The sequence below is a fragment of the Mus caroli genome, unplaced genomic scaffold (genome assembly GCF_978045245.1).
Source record: "Mus caroli unplaced genomic scaffold, Mus_caroli_1 scaffold_16, whole genome shotgun sequence".
Taxonomy (NCBI): Eukaryota; Metazoa; Chordata; class Mammalia; order Rodentia; family Muridae; genus Mus; species Mus caroli.
This window is the reverse complement of record NW_028227271.1, coordinates 8,746,703-8,768,747: the sequence shown is the minus strand read 5'-3', so window position 1 is coordinate 8,768,747 and position 22,045 is coordinate 8,746,703. Positions and strand designations below refer to the sequence as shown.

At 42.2% G+C, this 22,045-nt stretch overlaps 1 protein-coding gene across 5 annotated transcripts in view; it reads right to left on the bottom strand.

The window, feature by feature from the left end:
* Positions 1-22,045, bottom strand: part of Nell2 (neural EGFL like 2) — a 376,172-nt gene that overhangs the window by 162,932 nt on the left and 191,195 nt on the right. For all 5 annotated transcript variants that reach the window (XM_085831509.1, XM_029469878.2, XM_029469874.2 and 2 more), the window contains 2 exons: positions 11,423-11,514; positions 7,456-7,558 (listed from right to left, as the gene is read on the bottom strand). In XM_085831509.1, the coding sequence (XP_085687635.1) occupies positions 7,456-7,558; positions 11,423-11,514 (195 nt within the window). The remainder of the gene's footprint in view (positions 1-7,455; positions 7,559-11,422; positions 11,515-22,045) is intronic.

Here is a 22,045-nt window from a genome sequence, read left to right as displayed (position 1 = left end):
AAAAGCTTCAAGCTGCCTGGAGATTTACGGTTTCATCCCATCTATCAGAGGACAAGGACTTAAAATAAGCTTGTATCTATATAGCCAGGGATGAGATACAGTGGAAAAAATCTCAATGGGCACTCCTTATGTGTAATGAAGTTGGTGCCCACTTTCACCTGCTGCGGCACACTCTTATCTCTCACTGCCTGGACTATTTTCAACACCACTGCAGAGTTACATCGAATTCAACTACAACTTACAATGAAACATTTCTGGTGCAACTTAACAAACTTTAAGAATGGACTTGAGATACAGTAAGTGTCATTCAAAGGAGGTAGAAAAAATTATCAAATGGAGAGTGAACACTATAAAATCATCATTCAAAAAATTATAAGTGTATAAAGACAAAAATAGAGTTATCAATGCCCCTTTAATCACATAGAAAGTTGATTTCTCGTCATAATATAACATCTCAGGATTAAGACTAAATGTTTGGAAGCAAAATTCTCAAGAGAAAAATTTATACAACGAAAATTTAAAAATGTAAACCTTTCTTTGAGGGTCATTTTATTTCTTTCCTTTTTAAGTAAGTAAATTAGGATTGAATTTCTTAAAATGCATTTTATTGACATTTTACAATGCCTGGTGGTGGGGGGAATGGTTTCATGTAAAAAAAATTTTACTACCTATCTCAGTAGTTCTGCACACAATCAAACTAAAATTTAAAAGCCAAAAAACCTTTCTTTTTAGCCTGAGTTAAGAGGAAAGTATATTAAAATAGCTCAGTCTTACAAGTACATAGGAAACTCTGCAATTGGGTGCCAGTATAGAGCTAGATCTCTGGTTTTCCAAGAGTCTCAAATCTGTTTTAGGTGGCTGGGGCTCCCCATGGGAGGTGTCTGGTGAGGATTCACTCTTTTACCTTCTTGAGTTTACCTATTTCAAATTATTACCTTTTCACTCTGTAAACTTTCCTCCCATTTCTAAGAGTCCTCCCTCTCATCTAGGACACTCTGTGGGTCCCTCCTTATTTTGGCTGTGCCACTTTTAGTAAAATCTGTTCCATGCTCATTCCTGCCTCGGTAATATTAGGACCTGCTGAAGAAGCATCAGACACCCGATGTGCACACACGGGAAGCACTTGCTCATCTCAAGGTATTTTCCAAGTTGAAGAAAAGAGTGTGGTCCCATTTTCATGTTTTTAGACAAAAGTTAAGACATGATTGGGATATTTATTAACTCAAAGATGTACAAACTAAAATTTTCAGTCAGTCAAACTCCATTTATTATAGAAGATATCCAATGGGTATTTAAATTTGTTATATATATATATATATTTGTTATATATATATATATATGTATATATATATATATATGTATATGTATACACACACACACACGGTTTGTTGGCTCCTCTGAGTGTTTAAGTCTGGAGAGTAAAATCTCAGGGTCTGGATACCATCTACTAGTGCATAGAGGATTCAGATTCGATGCTGCAGGTTATTTGTACCCTTAGCGAACTCACGCTACAAGTTGCCAGGGCGTCGGCATCCTCACTGCTGTACTTGCATTGCGCATGCATGGCTTTTGAAGCTATAGACCCAGCTCTCCACAAGATCAGATCTCTGCCATGATAGGCTGCATAAACGCAGTCTGTGAAAGCTAATCCATCTTTCACAGCCACTCGATTATGTCAGTTGTAAAATTAGGACTGAATCCTGTCTCACAAAAGTATAGGGTTCAAATGAGATCTCCCATGCACAGGGGCCATACTGTGTGGGGTGATGACAAGAACCACTAATCTGGTACTACTGACTCTAACATGAGATAGTAACACCTATGGCATAGAACCAACTCTGTCATTTGCTGCAACCTGATGCAGAGATCACATCTAACACACCCCCACCCTTCTGTTTCCTTCCACTGTATTTTAGGCTTCAGGTCTTTGTAACTCATTGTCACTGTCTTTGCAAGTATACATGGAGCTCTGTTGACAGGAACTGTTCATGTGCTGGTGATAGATCAGGAGAGAGGGCATCCAGTAACTTTGTGGTGAATATTAACTACTTTGACAGTAGACATGAGGAATGGACTTGTCACATTTGGGGTGGTGAGAGACCTACTTAGACTCTGGAGGGATGCCCTCACCCTGACTTTTGACCCACATCCATTCAGGAGAATGGACTCTATGCAGAACAAAGATGCATCAATCAGTGCATACCACTGGTCTAAACAAAATAATTTCTTCAATGTTAGCTAAAGCGGGCCACTGAAGCTCAGACCTGGGGCTTTTACTCATCTCATGAGGATATTAAACATTTACTTCTACCTATGAATCATCACACTATGAATACAAATGTAAATCTGTCAGTGGTCTACTTGAGAATACTTGCAGTCCCAGAACCTCAGAGGAGAGAGAGGTACTCCAGCCAGGAGCTAGCTGGGTTTGAAATCTGAGTCAAACAGCACTGAAGTCAGTTTATTTTCTACTTTGCGGGTTGGAGTTATTTGAATGTGCTTGGCTCATGGGAAGTGGCACCTTTTAGGAGGTGTGACCTCCTTGGAATCTGTATGGCCTTGTTGAAGGAAGTGCGTCACTGTGTAGGTGGGGCTTAGGGGTCTCCTAATGCTCAGACTCCTCCAAGTGCAGAAGAGAGCCTCCTTCTGGCTGCCTTCAGATCAAGATGTAGAACTCTCAGCTCCTTCTCCAGCACCATGACTTTCTGCATTCTGCCATGATTCCTGCCTCTGAATCTCTAAGCCAGCCCCAGTTAAATGTTATCTTTTATTAAAAAGTTGCTTTGGTCATGGTGTCTCTTCACAGCAATGAAACTAAGACAGGAGTCCACAGAGTCCATTTTCTGGCCAAGCCAATATAATTCAGTGTCTATCACATGCCCATTAAAAAATGCTAATGTAGCTATGAGTCGTCTGAAAGCTAATAGATTTTCCCAGTGTAGATCGAGGTACCTAATAAGAAAACAGAATTTAAATTCCAGTGGCCTTCTTCTGAAGCAAGTAGGGCCAATGTATAAATACTGTTGCTAAGCCATGAAACTAAAATTGACAATATTATAATACTATTATTACTAATACACAGAGAAAGGAAGTCATGAAAGCAACTACTGAATATTGTGGGGAGTAGGGATTACTCACAAGTGAAAGAGATTAACCCACAGCACATCTACAGTGCTCCTCACACATAACTAAGAGGTGTGAGTCTTGTAACAGAGGGTAGGGATGTCAAGAGAGGAGAGGGTGAGAGAAGAATGTAGACATAACCCTGCATCCACTGTGTGTGTCTAAGGCTCCCTTCTCTACCACGGAAGCTCTGGCTTGTGCCTGTTACCCACTTCCTTCCAAGGTTCCCAACAGTTAAGAGCAGAGTTATCTGCCTAGGCCCTCCTGACTCTTCCTGTCAAAGTGTCCCATGCAGAGAGCATAGGAGACAGTGTTGGTGGGTCTGAGTTAGTTTTTAATTCCTGTTCCATCTTCAGGGGCAAGACCAAGAACTATGTGCCATGATGGCCCTCAAGGACACCTACTAACCATTTCTGAGCCACATGTTCATTCAGAGGTGAACACTGTGTCTTTAATGCTATACATGGGGGCAGAAAACTGGAGGTCATTCCTCTGACAGATGAATTTGCCATAACAAATGTGAAAGAGTTGATTCAGATTTAAGACTTGGGAACTGGAGTTCCTCTCCTGAAAGTCAGAGAATGCAAGGAGAATTCCTTTACTTGTCCTGCATATGTGAAGTCAGACAAGCCTGCAATCCTTCAGGTTCTAAATGCTTTAAGAAAAGGGGCCCTCTCTAGGGGGATGTGTGGATGCATGTCTGCACTCCCAGCTGCAAACTCGGATTACAAACTGAGGGTCGGGTTGGGTGAGTTGGAGGCCCTGTTACTAACAAGGGAGGCAGGAGCAAATAGTTTAATTGTGTTTGAGTTCAAGTATTATCTAAGTCCGACCTTCAAAGTCTAGGCTACTCAATTTACCATGGATACTTAGAAAGAGTGATGTCATGGGCCCCACTTCATATCAATTAAAGCAGAATATTGGAGGTGAGGAACCATGGGAAACTCTGCCATTCTATATAAACACATTTTCCTGTGAACAGTTTAAATATGGAATGTTGTCTTATGACTAATTTTTCATTTCTTCACTTGTGTTTTGAAACATACTAATGCTCAGAAATGGATGTGAGCAGAATGTCTCTTAACACCCGAGGCCACAGCTCAGCTTCTTACACAGCTTGTCCTGCTCCATTCTGGCTAATTACTGTGATGGTTGCTTAATCTCTGAGCAACTCCTTGAGCCTTCTACTGAACTGGGGATAGGCACCATTGTTCTGTGGTTCCTGTTGCTGTGATAGTAACACTGACCAAAGCCAACTCAGGAAAGGGAAGAGTTAATTGGACTTCCAATGCCAGGCCACAGTCTACCACCAAAGGAAGAGAAACTAAAGGCAGGAGCTTGGGGTCAGGCCCCTTGCTATTGCATGCAGCAGGGCCTTTCATTCACAGCAAGAACCACAGAGGAACTCTGCTTAGTCAGTCAGGCTCAAGTTTAGCTAGCTTTCTAATAGACCAGGACTTCCTGCACAAGGAATGCTACCACTCATAGTGGACTGAGACCACCTGTATCACTTAACAAACAAGATAATCCTTCTGCAGGCATGTCCACAGACAAATCAGTCTTAGTAATCCCTCAAGACTCCCTTCTCAGAGGGCTTTAGGGTGTGTCAAGCTGACAGTTATGTGTCGAGGTAAAGCCATTTATGTAGCAGTTTTGTGCACTTTTCTCTTGTCTATGGTGGAGTCTAGCCCTGCTTCCCTTGAGTCTTGGCTGAACTTTGGTTGCCTTGAGCAATGGAATATAGTAGAAGTGGTGCTGTATTAATACTAGACTTCCATAAAACTCTCAAGCCATCATTTAACAAACCTGCCAAGTATCCTGCCTGACAGGCCATGAGGAAATGGCCTGAGGCTACATGAAGAGGGTGTGTGTGACTGTGTCTCATGACTGTATCTAGTTTCTCAGCCATCTCTACCAAGATTCTAGGCCAAGAAAAAGGCCTTCCTAAAACAGTCAGTCCTGACCAACTTTTAACTAATAGCACAAAGTGACATCAGTCAACATTTGAAGAAGTAGAGCCACCCAGTCAGCCTACCTAAATGTCTGACCCAAACACTACATTCAGCATAATGACATTGCCTTGGGGTGCTGTTTGAGAAAAGCTTGATCTCCAGCAATGGTTGACAACCCCATAAAGTGTGTTCCTGCTTATACTAGTTCATAAGTCACCCAGGACACATTTTATTAAGAACCCTAGTTAACTGTGCCTGCATGTAAGTATAAGAGGTACTAGGACATGCTACCTACAATTGGCTGCCAAAAACGCTCTGGTAGGGCTGCAAACTGAAAGTGCCAACTGAAATGACTGAAATGGGATTCCTGAATCTGATCAGACTACAGACATGCTCTGCCAAAGCACTGACTCAGGGTGGTGAGGGGAAACCTCCAATGTTCTGCACTGTTTGTCCAGTTGAGGGCAGTTCTTTTACAGGTGCTCTCTCTAGCTGCTAAAAGATTCCTTGAAAGTTCTTTTCTGGAAAGACCAGGTCTTAAACCATCATGCAATTTCTAGAGAACCACCTACAGAACAGAGATTTTATTTTAAACCCTTCTTTAGACTGGAAAGATGGTTTGGATGGAAGAAAGAAATTGCTGCCCAGCCAGCTGACATGAATTCAATCCCTGTAACATGGGTGGAAGGAGAGAACCAATTCCTGCATGTGTGCTCTGGCCTCCACTCATTGGTGCACTGTGGCCTGTGCACATGTGCTCACATATGCAACAAATAACAGTGTTAAAAATGACAACATCTCATTGGATGAATGGAAAGGAATGTGAACAGAACAAAACAAAATAAAAATGGGAACAAAATGCCCAGCACTGTACAAAACAGGGGTGGGAATAAGTTTACATCTACTTTTTATTATTAAATTATTTTATTTATTTATTTACATTCCAAATGTTGCCTCCCCTTCCTGGTAATGGAGTAACTTAAACAGAAACAAAATTGTATGCATTTCCCAAAGTGTATATTGACTTTTTCCTTTGTAAGATGCTCTTTACATCAGCATGAAGAGTGCTGTCTCTACATATGAGCACACTGTACCTGAGATTGCTACTCTATTCTCAATATGTCACTATAAACATTGACTACACTCCAGACATCACTCCAGTGTTAAGGTACAGAGATGAATACAAAGACTCAGTCCTTCCCTGAAGTGCACAGTCTGCAGCAGGAGGTGGACACACACATGCATATACAGGTCTCATGCTCTCCCAAGTGACAAGATCTTAAAGAGTTTATATAATCATTGCTTAACTTTAGTGTTTGAACCAGCAAGTTTAAGACCCTCTAGTGTGGGAATTCACTGCCTCCTGAGGCAGCCCACCCACCACATCTGTGAAGAGGTTTGTTGTTTGCTTACAATGAACTAAAGTGCTAGGACTAGGGTACTTGTGGTGCTAAGCTTATCAAGTCAGAGGCAACACAACAGAAGTGGTGCACATCTATGCAGCCTGTCTTTTCTGTAGCCGGGAAGCCAAAGCATGATTAACAGTGGACCTGATGCAAGCAGGAAATCTGGTACAGTCTGTTTCTGCGTGTAGGTCAGCTGGAGAAACAAGCCGAGGAAAAATGAGAGCAAACCTATCAGAAGGATAACTGACTCCAGCAATGATGAGCTGACTCAGGTTTAGAGGTCAGACCCAGAGACAGGTGCAAACATATGGCAAAATTCCTGGAAGCATCTCTGTTATAATTCAACAAAGGGCTCGGGGCTTCCCACTGGGTTAGAAAGTCAGGTAAAATGTTATTAATCTTAGGGATTAATTCAAAACTTCTCATGCATAACAGATATATTATCTTCCTACAAAAACTCTTGTATATAAGTCTTTTAATATGTTTTTTGTTTGTAATTGGCATCTAGTAATTGTGCATATTATGGGATAGCTTGTGACATTTTAGTAGATGCATATGATATACAATGGTTTGAGCAGGCTAATTGGCATATATACCACCTCAGACATATTCCATTTCTTTGTGTTAAGAATGCCCCAAGCCCTTTCCCTTAGGAAGTCTGAAATACCCAGCCAATTGTAAGTCATGGAGATCTTACTGAGCTACAGAAGATAGAAATCTTTCTTCCCGTTCACCTTCACCCCTGAGCCTAGCAGCCATCTTTCTCCATCGTCCATTCTCTGTGCCTTCCTGGCATCTCATAACCACTATGCTGTTCCCCAGTTCTTCGATGATATCTACTCTTTACCTCTTGTGGGTGAGGTTGAGCATGTGACAGGTGTCTTTCTGACTCCAGTCTGTGTGAATTAGCATAACGTCCTCCCCTGGCATCCACGTCCTTGCCTGAGAAGGATGTCACCTTATCCAAGGCTTACCTTTACAAACCTTGCAGCAGCTGTGAGACAAGGCAATCTGATGAGACTCGGGACAATCTAAGGGTGGGCAGCCAATGTTCTCAACAAGCTTCATGGTCTGATCCTGTTGGATAACAGAGAAGAGGTGTCTGCAGTTGCATAATCAGAACTTGACCGGAGAGTTACAGTCAGAAGACATCTGCCCAGGCCATTGGGTCATACCTACATGGCACTAGATCTCATCTGGCAAGCCTCCACAGGGAGCCAGTGGCCCTGGGTGTCAAAGTCCAACACACTCTAGCCAGGCCAGTAACATCCACATATCCACATAACCCCCCATATGCATGTTAGTTTTCCAACAGATTTATAAATTTAGTGACAAGCATAAGCAAAGACAGAGCTTGCGTTACATTAACAGAACTCTGAATTCAACCATGTCAAACCAGCAAATTAAGCTGGGACTTTTGTATGAGGTTGCTTCAAAGTTCTGTTAAGAAGTGTCTTGCTAGGTGTTGTGGTACATATCTGTCATTTGGGAGACAGAACTTTGTGACATGAAGATCAGCCTGGTCTACACAGTAAGATCCAAGCCTGTGAGGGCTACACAATGAGACTCAATCTCTCTCTCTCTCCTCTCTCTCTCTCTCTCTCTCTCTCTCTCTCTCTCTCTCTCTCTCTCTCTCTCTCTCTCTCTCTCTCTCTCTCTCTCCCTCCCTCCCTCCCTCCCTCCCTCCCTAACTCTCTCTCTCTCTCTCTCTCTCTCTCTCTCTCTCCCCCCTCTCTCTCATGTGTGTGCAAGCATGTGTGTGTGTATGTGTGTGTGTGAGAGAGAGAGAAAGAGAGGATGGAATGAGAGGTATAGAAAGAGAGGGAGTGGAGAAGGGAGAGAAACACTTTCTGACTCACAGATGAATTTGTAAGGAATACCGATGTTCTTGCTCAAAATGACCATGAAAACGAGGTTCAAATATGTATCTTGTAGGCCAATATTTAAGGATATTTTTTTCTGGCACAAAGTTGGAATTCTTGAATGATAATAAATAAATAAATAAACAAATAAATGTAACAGCATCAGCATTTGGTTCGAGCAACCAAATAGATGAAGTCCTCTTGGGGAACAACAAAATAGAATGTACTTTTTAGACACCTGGGGTAGCCATGCCCCAGAACAAACACTTGGCGCCTTCTGCACTGTCTCTGGTCATCAACAAGGATCCTGACAATGTTCCATGTGCCGCCAATGTGGAAGTGACAGAGCAGTCTTGGGGTTAGAGGCTTCCATTTTACTGCTGCTCAATAGCTTGAGTTTTCTTTTTTATATCATGGCTGGGAACCTCTTTCATGAGGAAATACACATTTCAATAATTGCTTTTCCTGGATTATATATGCAAATCATACTGTCTCTCCAGGAAAGCAGCAGAAGAGGAGTGTAGAGTGTACCCCTGCACTAGCCTCCTTCGCTCTGACAGTCATTTCAGCTCTGGTGCTCTTATGTTCAAACATAACATTGTTCCATGCACCTATTAAAGCCAAAGTCTCCAGAACATATTTTCAAATTCTCAAGATTGATAATAAAACAAAAAAGCATTGCAATTAACAGTACATATTGTGGATACCTAACAAGTCTATCAGTTAGGTAAGGTTGGGAATGCGGAAGCTACGGGGCCTGAAGAAAGAGGAGACAATGGGGCCTTAACGCCAAGAGTTTAGTTAAGGATCCCAAAAGCAGGATGATTCAATAGGGCTGTGCTGTCCAGTCCACAGCCACCAGCTACACGTGCTCTTGAACACTGTAACATGCACGCTATTGAAGACATTGCTTAAAGAACGGAAAATGCATCCCACTAATTACTTTAAAATTTTTCAAGTTGAATGATGTTTTAGACATATGGACTAAATACCAAAAATTGAACTCAACAAATCACCTTTGTACCTCACGGTCCTGTTGGCTATCACAGGGCTGAGAGCAGAGGAGATATGGCCTTGTGTTTAAAAAGCAAAGGGCACCATTCCCCTACTGGGCACGGAGCACTTGCAGTGATACCTATATCCAGACCTTTTCATTTATAATGAAATTATCTTATAGCACATTTAGCATCGGGTAAGCAATTGTTCTCGCAAATATGCCCCATCAGTTATCAAACCCCCAAATGCTAAGAGACATCAAATGCCCTCAGGAGTTCAAATATACAGTGTACATTTAGGAATTAGAGGTCACATGTAGAGACCAACCTGAAGGGGTCTGTCTGCTTCAAACTGCATTTTTCTCTAGTTCCCTTTTAGTTTTGGAATGACTAAAGCAAACCCCAAATCAGGCTCCACTGTGAGCCTCAACCCAGTGGGAATAGCATGGGGTGGGGATGTCAGGAAGAGGTCCATCTGGAGTAGCATGGGGTGGAGATGTCAGGAAGAGGTCCATCTGGAGACAGGAGGTCGTGATTTGTGGGCACAGTCCTATGACTTGATTCTCTTGTCTTTAAGAGGGGAACCACATAATAGTGAGGAAGATTGTAAATAAAGAAAAAGCCTCCCAAGAACATTATAAATACAAGAATCCACAGCCCTGTCCCTCCTGACACAGGACTGCCCTCTTAGCATCTCTGATTGGCTTATCCTCACACATTCTCTGATGGATGTGCATGAAATGGGTCTCCTTTGAAATCTCACGCATCCTGGAAAAACCCTCAGGGTTTTCTTTTCCCTAGCCCTTAGTAATTCTATAGCTAGTAGTTTAATGATACAATCGGATTAAGTTATTTGTATTTAAGTTTTTGACAGTTTTTTATTGGATATTTTCTTTATTTACATTTCAAATATTTCTCCCTTTCCAGGTATCGCCTTCGGAAATCCCCTATCCCATACCACCTCCCCCTGCCTCTATGAGGATGCTCCCTACTCACCCACCCACTCCCACCTTCCCACCCTGGCATTCCCCTACACTGGGGCATTGAACATCCTCAGACCCAAGGGCCTTTCCTCCCACTGATATCCAACAAGGCCATTCTCTACCACTTACGTGGCCAGAGTCATGGATCCCTCCATGTGTACTCTTTGGTTGGTGGTCCAATCCCCAGGAGCTCATGGGGTGGGGGGGGTATGGCAGGTTGACACTGTTGCTCCCTCCATGGGGCTGTAAACCCCCTCAGCTCATTTAGTCCCCCTTCCAACTCCTCCATTGGGGGCCCAGCTCCCAGTCCAATGGCTGGCTGCAAGCACCCACCTCTGTATTTGTCAGGTTCTGGCAGAGCCTCTGAGGAGACCGCCATTAATTTTAATACTACATGTGATGTCTGGATTGTCAAATCCATGTACAAGGAACATTCAAGGGGGAATTTAAAGCTCAAATGAAAAACCAGCTCTGACTTGTAAAGTGTTTCCTTGTGTTCTTCTGCTCTTTGACCTTGTACCCGGAAAGCCAAGCTCATTTCCTGTGGCTTTTCACACGCCCTTTGAAGGCTATGGTGTTACCTTGTGTGTTTTGCTTTGCTGTATTTCAAGCCAACTTCCACAGGATGAAGACAGTCTACAGCACTTGCTTCAGAGACCCATTTAGAATCAATATTGATGATATCTCTGTATGACAAATAATGTTTACTAGATTGTTTTATGTTTTATTCTCCAATTAGCTGAGTGATATTTCTCACCAGAGTCGAAATCATGAGAGTCAACAAGTGGAATCTCTCCTCTCTTCCTTTATCCTCACGACAGAGAGCGAGGAGTCGATTTGAACTAGAAAGTTTTCCGTTTTGTAAAACTGATTTGACCAAGTAACTGCTCTTGGTTTTTTTGAGACTGTTCTGTAGCAAGCAGCTTCCCATCTTGAAAAGACCATGGAAGTGTGCTCCTATCTGAACTACTACTGAGCGTGCAGCTCCCTCTGTGAGTTAGGATTTGAACGGAGTGTTGTTAGGGGGGACGTTGGTAAGGAAACACGCACAGTGTTCACATAATCGGGGTGCTTCTGCAAGGGCCTTGAGAGCCAGCTTACCTTGCATTCATATAAGACACACATCCCAGAAGCTGAGTATACCGTGTTCCTTTCTCCCTCAAAGTAGCTCCGTCCCTGGAACTGGCAGGTGGCTTTAAAATAAAAGAGACACGTGCCAAAGTCTGGTTAGAAAACATGGTTCAGAGACGTGCAGACCATTTCCTTACTATTGTACTTCTCTTATGACTCAATAACTAAAACCATACATTCAGTCTCCTGTGAGGAACTTAGAAACCTTAATTAGCTTCATGTATATTATTAGGTCGAGAGAGTGAAGCCAGGCACAAAGGGGAAACTGAGATATGCCAAGGTGCCAGACTAAGACTCTAGAAAGGATCTTTGGATGCTGATGTTTTTAAAGTTTCCTATGCTTAAAACACATTACATATCTATATGAAAATACCTTCATGAAACTCGATACATGGACAATGGAGAGACACAAATTTTAAAAAGAAGGAAAACAGACGCTAGCTAGGGAAGCAGACCAGTGCCCAGCTCAGGCATCTGAAGCTTCCCCTTGCAGCAGCTCGGAACACGTCCAGAGACCCACAGTCAGACCTCAGATCACTCGACCTTACAGGAGGTGTCCCTATCAAACCCCTCCCCTAACACAAAGCACAAGGAACCTTGTGGAAGAGGAGGCAAAAATAGTAGAAGAGACAGAGGGGATGGAGGAGCAATAGGCACTCTACACCTATGATCTCACAGAGCCTGGGGCAGCACGCACGAGGGCCTGCATGGGTCTGCACCGATGGGGCCCGAGAGCTCAAGGGAGAAGTGGACACGTGCCCCAATCCTAGCCCAGGAGCTATCTCCAGTGGATAACCACTTGCAAATGGAAATTTCGTTTTCTCCACTGAGACTCCATGGGGAAACACACTACTCCTAAGGGTAGACTAGCTATGGCACAGTGGATGGCCACCAGGATATGATTTCAATGTCATCTTTGGAGGTTCTTTGTCTCAAAATGTATCATAGCTTTTAAAAGTTGTATCTTTTTTTTTTTAATTTCACTTTTTTATAAGTTTCTTTCTTTTTACCCTGCAGGTCCTCTACATATATACAATAGCTCCCAGTTTAGTGTCTTTAGGAGATTCCTGTGTATGGGGAAAGAATGGGTCTCTGTTTGCTCATCTCTGTCTCGGGCTCTTTTCCTTCTGTTTGTGTTGTCCTGTTCTGGCATGTTAGCTTTTGTTCTATCAAATTATATTATATTATATTATATTATATTATATTATATTATATTATATTATATTTTTATTCCTTAGCAACATGTTTGTTTTGTAATAAGAGACAGAAGGGGGCAGATAGATGTAGATGAGGGGAGGGAGAGGGGAACTGGGAGGAGGAGAAGGGGGGGCAACCGCAGTCAGGATGTTATATGAAAAGAGTTCTATTTTCAATAAAAAAGAGAAAAAACAGCAAAGCTTGCAGATTCCTGATTGGCTGATGGCAGGCACTCTCCTTAAGACCCCTAAGTGGGCATCTAGGTGGCAACAACTGCCTGGTCCATTTTAATATGCAAAGAATTTTACGACAAATTGGCAAGCCCTTTTAATTGCAACATACACATGTAAGCTATATGCCTTTTTAGTTTATATTACTTTACATGAATATTTGTGAGTTGAGACACCTCATGTAAGACTTTCGGGTGAATGACTAGGGGCCTACCTTGCTTCCATCTCAATGACGGAAAACTTTTACAAGTAACTCAGAAACTGGAAAGCACGTTGTAACATAAGGTGGTGGATCTCCAGTCACTTCCTTATGAAACTTGCAAGCTACTTAAAGTTGAACTAATGAAGGTTTCTCTTACTTTGAAATCATGAGCCTGCACTGCACATGTTGTCTCCTGTCCTGATCAGAGCCATAGTTCCCCCACACTAAGCAGCCTGAGGTCCCCCTCACACTGAGCAGCCTGATGTCCCCCCACACTGAGCAGTCTGGCTTAGGGTCATTATCTAGCTTCAGGCCTTAGACTCTCAACTGATTTTGCTTTGCAGTTCTGCATTGTTTTTGTGGAAAGCACCTGTCATAGATGTTTAAAGTCCCCAGAGCATACACCCAGAGATAACTGGTTTGGGGACATGTGAGGAGCCACCCTCACAGTTGCCATTACAAGATGGCGCTGACATCCATTGCTCTTAAGTGTGCACAGGCGTCAGGGTATCTTTCCATTACCTGAGCCCTGCCTCTCTCGTGGCGTTAACTGACTGATAGTGAGGAGCCAATCCGGGTGGTGCACGTTTCCAACCGTTTTTCGCAGCCTATAAAAGGGAAGGGTTTTCTGCTCTCTGGGTCTCCTCTCCTGAAGCTGATCATCTATCTCTCTAGATGTATTAAAGCTTTACTGCAGAAGGATCCGAGTGGCCTGCGTGCGTTTTCGCTGGTGAGACGGTAGTGCCGGTCAGGGACAGATGGAAGAGGATTGTCTGATGCAAACAGACTCTAGCATTTTTGTTCCTTACTTTTTATAAATTTAACCTTTTCTTCTTCTAGCCTTACAGAACTTACGATGTGAATACATATCTTTCGTTTAACTTCTGTTTATATTAATGAAGAATATTATTTTACTCTTGGGGATTTATAGTTCCTTTCATATTTAAAAACATAACTTGTCAGTGGCAATTGATAACGTTGGAAACAGACAAACTTGGACTGACATTACAGTATAAATATTAATGCCAAAGTTTGTAATCTAACTTTCATCTTTTAAAAATCAGCTACTTATTTAAAGGAATATATTTAAATAATGGAAACCATGAAGTTTGTTTTAAGCCATTGTTCAGCTAATCCCCTTACTCAGCTTGTAATAACAAACTCAACTACATAAATACATCTACCAGAGAATTGTTTATAAATTTTAGGGAGCTAGCTGGAAAATAATACAACTTAATTATATAAATTATGTTACAGGCTGGCTGAAAGTTGCTTGCTCATGAATATTTAAAATGAAACAACTGATATGTCAGTTGTACACTGTATGTCACATTATGAACTAAAATAGCATATGTGTTTACTTAATAAACCCAACTGATTGCTAAATATTTCTTCAGTGTGTAACTTAAAGTGTGGATTTTTTTTTCCTTAGTAAATCCCATAAACTCAATGTACCAGAATCTGACCTGCTGTACATTAATTTACATGGAATACATACTACATTTTACAAGAGAATGGAAGATGAACCTTTCTAACTTCTCTTCAGCACCTGAATTCAAAGATTTTAAAGCTTACTACAGGTCTCAGTAGCTGCAGCCTCTTTGAGTCCAAGGGAGAGTAGAAGAAAAAATCCTGATGCCATGGCCTTTCTTGAACAGAGTGGAAAGGAAACAAGGTGGAAATCTCAAGGGTAAATTCTCTCATGCAAATTCTTCGCATAATTGAATAGTCATTCAGAGCACATGGGCCTTCTGCTGGAAACTCTTAATTCAAGAGGCAGGATTAGGCGACTTGCGGGACAATGGGGCACCAAATGGAGCTGTACAGAGAGGGAAGCACAAAGCAAAGGCAACAGGGCACTCTCTCTACTCCCATTCAGGCAACAGGCAGGGTGCTGAGCTTGGCTTAGGAGGACTCCAAAGGGAGTTTTTTTTCCTCCTGTGGATCTTGAGGAGTTAACATGATCTTCAATCTCTGTGTGGAATATCCACAAGGCCAACCGGGTTTGCTTTTCCTGTGTTTTGTAGAAGAAAAGTGTGAAGAAACTCGGAGAAGCTATAAGGACTTCTGAAAACACGAGTGGCATGAATCGAAACACCACCATTAAAGTGTCTGGGGTTTCTCAAAAAGAAGCTTTCAAGGTAGAACAAACATCCACAACTCAAAAAAAAAAAAAGTGCCCTAGCTCCTTCAACGTGCCTGCTGCTCTGTAGGTTCCAGGACTCAAGCATAAATGAGACAAGATCCCTCATTTAGTTGCTATTTAGTAGGCAGACCCACTTATAACTCATTTCAATAGAATTCAAACTGTTATTCCACAATGAAAGAATTCATAAATGATAAACAAATTAGATAGGAAGATCAATCCAGGAAGAGTGACAGATGGACAGAGGTTGAAGAAGTACACACTGAAGGGCTGGCCAAGGAACGAGACTCTAGGTCACTGCAGGTCATCACTGGCTTATGTCTGATCCAGAGGAGGAGGGAAAGGTTTTACTAGCCTGGATCTGAGTTATGCTGAGAGGCTGTCTAGGAGCCGACCCATGACCATGATCACCCCAGTGCAGAGAAAGAAGCAGTTGGGAAAGATCGACAGGTCTTCCCCTAAGGCCTCCTAGTTCCTTGCTAGGGTCTCACTCCAGGAATGCACACAAAGCCAGCTGGCAGGACAATTCAACCAGAGAAGTCAGCTTCCTAGAATTCAGAGTCAGAGAGACAATGGAACTGGGGACAAGGAGCTCTGAAAGGTTGCTTGCTGTGGACCTTTAAGACGTCTCCTCACAAGCAGAGACCTAAGGAAGATCAGGAAAGAACAAAATGCTTAATAAACAAATTTTCAAGAGAGAACACAGACTTCTATTTTTTTAAGTGTACTTTCACCATAAGAGAAAAATTTCTGATGGATAGCCAGAGAGTAAAATACGGACACTGAGCCAAGGGAAGATCACGTATCTAACATAGGAGGGAAGGTGGATTCGTTCTATATAGTGTTTTTAACCAAGTTCTTCTCATGCAAGCCTTAAACCCTGTGGATGCTGCAATGTAAGAACAGATCCAGATTCCCAGAACTGAAGAGCATCTGCCATTCCCCAGTGAACTGCCAGGACACAAAATCACTTCCTGGAACTTTGCGTCAGTGAGCTCTGTTTTAATTTAATTGCATCCACGGGTCTATAGTCAGAAAGCCTTCATTTCTTTCCTAATGTCATTGTATATCCCTGAGTGTGCCTGTGTGCATAAACAGCACTAACTTCCTTGTGACTCGGCTCTAGAGCCCTAAGCTTCATATCATTTATCACAACTAGGACATATTAAAAAATCCATGTTGAACCATTGTCCTGACTGTAACTTACTATATGGGAAAGTGAAACCCTGTGTATCTCCATATCAGCTAAGAAGATGTGTTCAATCACTCAGCCATTTCACTCTGTGCATGAAGCTGCTGACCCTTCTGAAGTCAGAATAGGCCACAGCAGTTGGACCACGTCAGTGGCATGCTTCCTATGACTGTGACCTATGATAGGTCACTATCCTTGCTGTTCCTGTAACTCTGAGGAGTGCCGTTAGGATCATGAATTATGTGATTTTTATCAGCCAGAATTTCACATGCACAGCCTGTTCAGAATGAACCAGCAACACTCACGACAATGTGGGGAAAATTGGCACAATAGGCATATGCATTTTACCAAAGCTATGGTAAACACCATACATTACAGCCACTTGTACCATAATTATGGAGGAATTTGCAAAAATAATTCATGTTAATTACCTTTACTCCCACCCATTAGAACAACGCAAATAACAGGGAGGAAGAATAAAGACAAAACTGAGGCAGAACTGACAGTCATCAGCTGTTAAAAAGTGGGAAATGATTGATAACCACAGACTGAGAAACAGATAAGTAAAAGAAGCCAGTAAAACTGTGAAAATTCAAAATTGCACAATAAAATCCTGATTTACAGGTCTTTAAAGCAGAGCTACGAACTATAATTTCCCCCAGTGAATTTCAAATTAACTTCTACAATCTGGCACAGAAAAAATTCAAATCCAACTGAAATATTTTAGAATATATAATCAGGAACGCAAGTCATATTTCACATCTAAAGTCTGTTCACTGGCTCCGTATTTAGTTTATCTTTACAATCGGTAGATTGAAACTACATGTTATCTATTTCGACTTCCCAACACCTTTAGAGTGACCTAGTCCCATTAAACGTTAACCATAGATCTATGATTGTAACTCAACCACAGGGGAACGAAGCCCCGTGCGGGAAGGCTAGCCAGCTACAAAGGGCCAGTGACGTCATGACTTTTAGAGAAGAACCCACAGCCACGGCTTACTAAAGCAGCAAACTCTCTAAGGACATTCCAGATATCCGACCTGATGGCCACAGAGGAGTGTGGTTCTCACCCCTCGTCTCTTTGCAACAGAACAAGGGTATTACAGAAAGCCACACCCACTCAGCCTGATGCCATGGTGGTGAGGTGGAAGTGAGTGGGTGGGTAGGAGAGCATCCTCATAGAAGCAGGGGGAGGGGGATGGAATACGGGGTTTGCAGAAGGGAAACCAGGAAAGAGGATAACATATGAAGTGTAAAGAAATAAAATATCCAATTTAAAAAAAATGCAAAGTTGTGGAGCCATCTACTAAGCACGCTGACTCCGAAGGCCCAAAGAACATTGTAGGAGGGTGGGAGGAAAGATGGTACGACCCAGAAGATCGGGAGTTGACAGTGAGATATGTCTCCTACTATTGTCAGAAGCTGTACTTGTCTCACCAATGTGAGGGCCCCTCCCCAACATGAGCTGAACAAGGACCACGACAGTGGACCCACCAAGGTGGATGGGGAAAAGCTCACGATGACGTGACCCTATCCAGAGAACTACAGGCAACTCAGGCTTGCGGAGAGCGAGAGAAATAGTCTTCCTCACAGAACAGCATATAAATTACTTATCAAATACCTAATGGTCAGCTCTGAAAACATACATACGAGTATCACTATACAGACTGAGCAGGTGATATTTAGGAATATCTGTTATACATATTCATACATTTATGTGAGAATTGATGAAAGAAAAGGCTATGGATTGAAAGAACAGGGAGGAGTAGGGGTTCGTTGCAGGAGAGGGAAGGAAGATGTAATTATATTTTCATCTCAAACATTAAAAAAATAATAATTTCAAAAGAAAAACAGCGACACCAAAAAAGAAAAGTTAAAGACACAAAAGCTGGTAGAATTGACTCAGGGAAGATGCTATGGTGCTTATTGCTTCTTTAAAATCCCTTTGGGCCGGGCGTGGTGGCGCACGCCTTTAATCCCAGCACTCGGGAGGCAGAGGCAGGCGGATTTCTGAGTTCGAGGCCAGCCTGGTCTACAAAGTGAGTTCCAGGACAGCCAGGGCTACACAGAGAAACCCTGTCTCGAAAAACCAAAAAAAAAAAAAAAAAAAAAAAAAAATCCCTTTGGATGTACCAAGAGTCGATAGTCTTTGGGTTGATTTCACTGTCTATTAGAGGTAGCATTTCATATAAAGGTTTTAAATTCCGTGTTTCTTTTGGGAGTCGTCTGAAACACAGCAAGAACACTGGAGGCTGTTTCCTGGTTCAACGGTGATGGCTATGTGTTGGTGGTGTCCAAAGGCAGTTGACTGGAGGGACCTTTTTCTCACTAACTACTATTATGCATATTTGTGCTTTATTACATCTGGTGTTTTGGTTTGGTTTGGTTTTGGTTTTGACAAAAGAGTGTACTATAAACCCATGCAGGGGGCAGGCACATTCAACCGACTAATCCACAGATGCATTGTCATCTGAAGAGCCAGTTCAGCTGCGCATGCTCTGCGCAGCCCCAACTGTTTTGTAATCTGCACTTCCTTGCTGTCAGTTCCTAGCATGGTCATAGTAAAAGGCTTATCCACTACTTGACAGGAACTAATCTCTCTGGGCCCTTTTATACTGCTTAAATCTTGCCTGTAGTGCTGAACACACAACCCTTCTCTCTATTTGGTTGGTTGCTTTTAAAAATGCATTTCTACCTAAGAAGGGACTCACTTCTCAGTTTCCTCAGACCCAGCCTTTGGTCTCATGTTTTTGGAGTTTGAATCTTAATTATAAAGGTTCTACTGGCTGGGTCTTACAGAGCCTTCCTAAAAAAAGGAGGCAAGTATCTGTGTCAGGGAAGGGCAAGTTTCCTTATCTGCATTATGGTAGCAAGCCACTGACATCAGTTATAAGAGGCTCAAATCATGTCTCTACTTGGACAACTCCATGAGAAAATGTTTCCTCCCTTCTCCACAAGTAATGCCAAATTTTATGAGCCAATGCTATTTAAGAAGAACAGAGTTCCAGGGTGCTTAAATAATTCACAAATTCATTAATTATACATGATTGCTTCCTTTAACTAAATCTCATTAATTGTTTGGGAATTTAGTTGTTTGCAAAACTAATATTAGATTTAGGGAGAGAATTCCTGAGAGGCAGTGCTCAACTCCCCTTTCCCACCTGAGCACATAGCATCACCAGGCTTCTACAGGACTACAGGATATGCCTCTAAGGGGGCCTCAATCTAGGTCAGTAGCCTATTCTCCCAAAGAGAGACCAGATCCTAAAATACCATAAATCCAGCATCATCGAGGATCTGGGAGGTAGAAAAGGACAAAAATAACTTCCAGAATAGAACAGGAGGAAAAGTTCAAAAGACTGTGCCCAGATCCACCTTTGGGTTATAAAGTCTTTAGACTGTGCCCAGATCAGCCTTTGAGTTATAAAGTCTATACACTGGAAAACCTGAGTATTTAAAGAACAGAACCGAAGTTAGAGCCGGCTACAGGCAAGGGGGACTCTGGCGTTTTGATTTTAATTTAATTTTGCCCAGTTAAGTGACAACCAGTGGACTGGCTAAATCGTTAAGGTCGGAAAGGTGGAGGCCACCAAGGCTAAGGCCTTGAGTTCAATCTCCAGAACGTACACGTGAACAGAAAAACTGACTCTCAAGGTTGTCCTCTGACCAACACAACTGAGCCATGTCCCTTAGTAAACATGTGCACACAACACACACATGCATGCAGAACATTAATTAATTGACTAAGTAATTAATGTCAAAATTCCTTAAGTTATAAGCTAAAATATTATCTAAAACTAATTTTATTTAACAACCATTACTACTGTGATTTTTTTTTTAAAGTGTGTTAGTGTTTTGATTGTGTACATCTGTGTGCTACTCAAGTGCCTGGTGTCCACTGAGGCCAGAAGAGGGTGTTGGGTCCCCTGGAACTGGAGGTAGAGATAGTAGTAAGTTACCATGTGGCTGCAGGGAACCAAGCCCAGGTTCTCGGCAAGAGTAGCCCAGGCTATGAAGCACTGAGCCATCTCTTCAACCCCCTATTCTAGTCCACATTCCATAAAAGATAATATTTTAAGAAAAATAACTTAAAGAATTCCTTGAGGCCTCAGATGATTAAAAATTAATAAATTCTAATGAATGGCCATAAGAAATTGAAGGTAATACAGTATTGTGCCAATACCTAGATACGTTAGCGTAACAGAACAGAAATAACCACGAGGCAACACATTTCATTGACAAGGAAAGTAGAACACATAATATAAAAAGGGGACATTTGCACATTGTCAAGCATTTCAAAGCCAGAATTGGAAACCATCTGACACTTCTGCGTATGTTCTCTTAGTACTGAGTATCTAGTGGGTTCATCAAAATGAAACATCGACTATTTGAGTTAATCTTGTGAAACGTTTCTCCCACAACAGTGACACCATTTAGCTATGTGTTGTTTTGATATTACTTTGAGGCATTTGGACACAGACACTCTGTGCATGATAAAGCATGATCCATGTTGCTATAAGCCACACACATTAGTACTTTGGGAATTAACATGAGAAGACCCCAAGCAGGCAAAACAGGAACAGGGCCAGTGTTGGCAAAACGGCTCTAGAGGGAGGACACTTTTAAGGTGCAGTTCGCTGAGAGATACATAATGGTACACAATGAATATATTGAGGGGGAACCAAGAACTGCTGAACATCCATTCAACAGAAGGGAACTTAATCGGAAGAACCTGTGGACACGGAAGTCTTAGACTCTAGGCAAGAACTTAGTGCTATCATTTTGCTATGCTCATACAGTATCCAGCTGCCTTCTAAATACTTGCACTATACCTACAGGTTAACCCAGCTCACACCCCTCATCATGGATGCTTCTTTTTGAAGCTGTTGGAGGTTTAAAAAAAAAAAAAAACCAAGAACAAATGATCAAAAGCCAGAGAGTAGATTACTGTTAAGTGCTTGTCAGATAGGATACATTTCCTCTACCTATGGCTTGGAGATCATACAGGGTGAGGAGGCAGAAGAGTGTAAGAATTGGGGATGGCGGTGGAGAGCTAGAAGGACTGTTGTCAAAATTGCTCTGGACATGACAGATGATTATACTCATGAATTCACGACAGCTGTGTTTACATGCACAAGATCAAGTCAGCTAATATTCCAGCATGAAAGAGCAGGAGAGGGCTCACAAGGATCTGCTCCTAGTTGAAAACCTACAGGCAGTTGATATCTACCAGGAAGTAGAAAAAATCAGTTTCCTCCAGAGTGGGGTCCCGGTAGGTTACTGATGCTATGGTGGACAGCAACACACAGACAACATTAATTGACCTCGGTGGGAGGGCACTGAAGAGAAGGGACCTGGGCACGAAGAACTAAAAAAGCAAACTAAAAAAAAAAAAGCTGCCCAAGATCAAAGAAAAGAAGCCAGCAGTGCAATGAATCAAGACACGGGAGAAGCGTATCAGTTCATAAAGATGTGAGTGACATGCTCAAGCCAGGAATGAGGACAAATTACAGAAAACCTCCTGCCAAGTAACAAGTCCCATTCTGTATTGTCAAGGGGTGTCAGCAGAGTTTAGAGAACAATGGGCACACACACCCAGGAGCAACTACATACAATCCAGAGC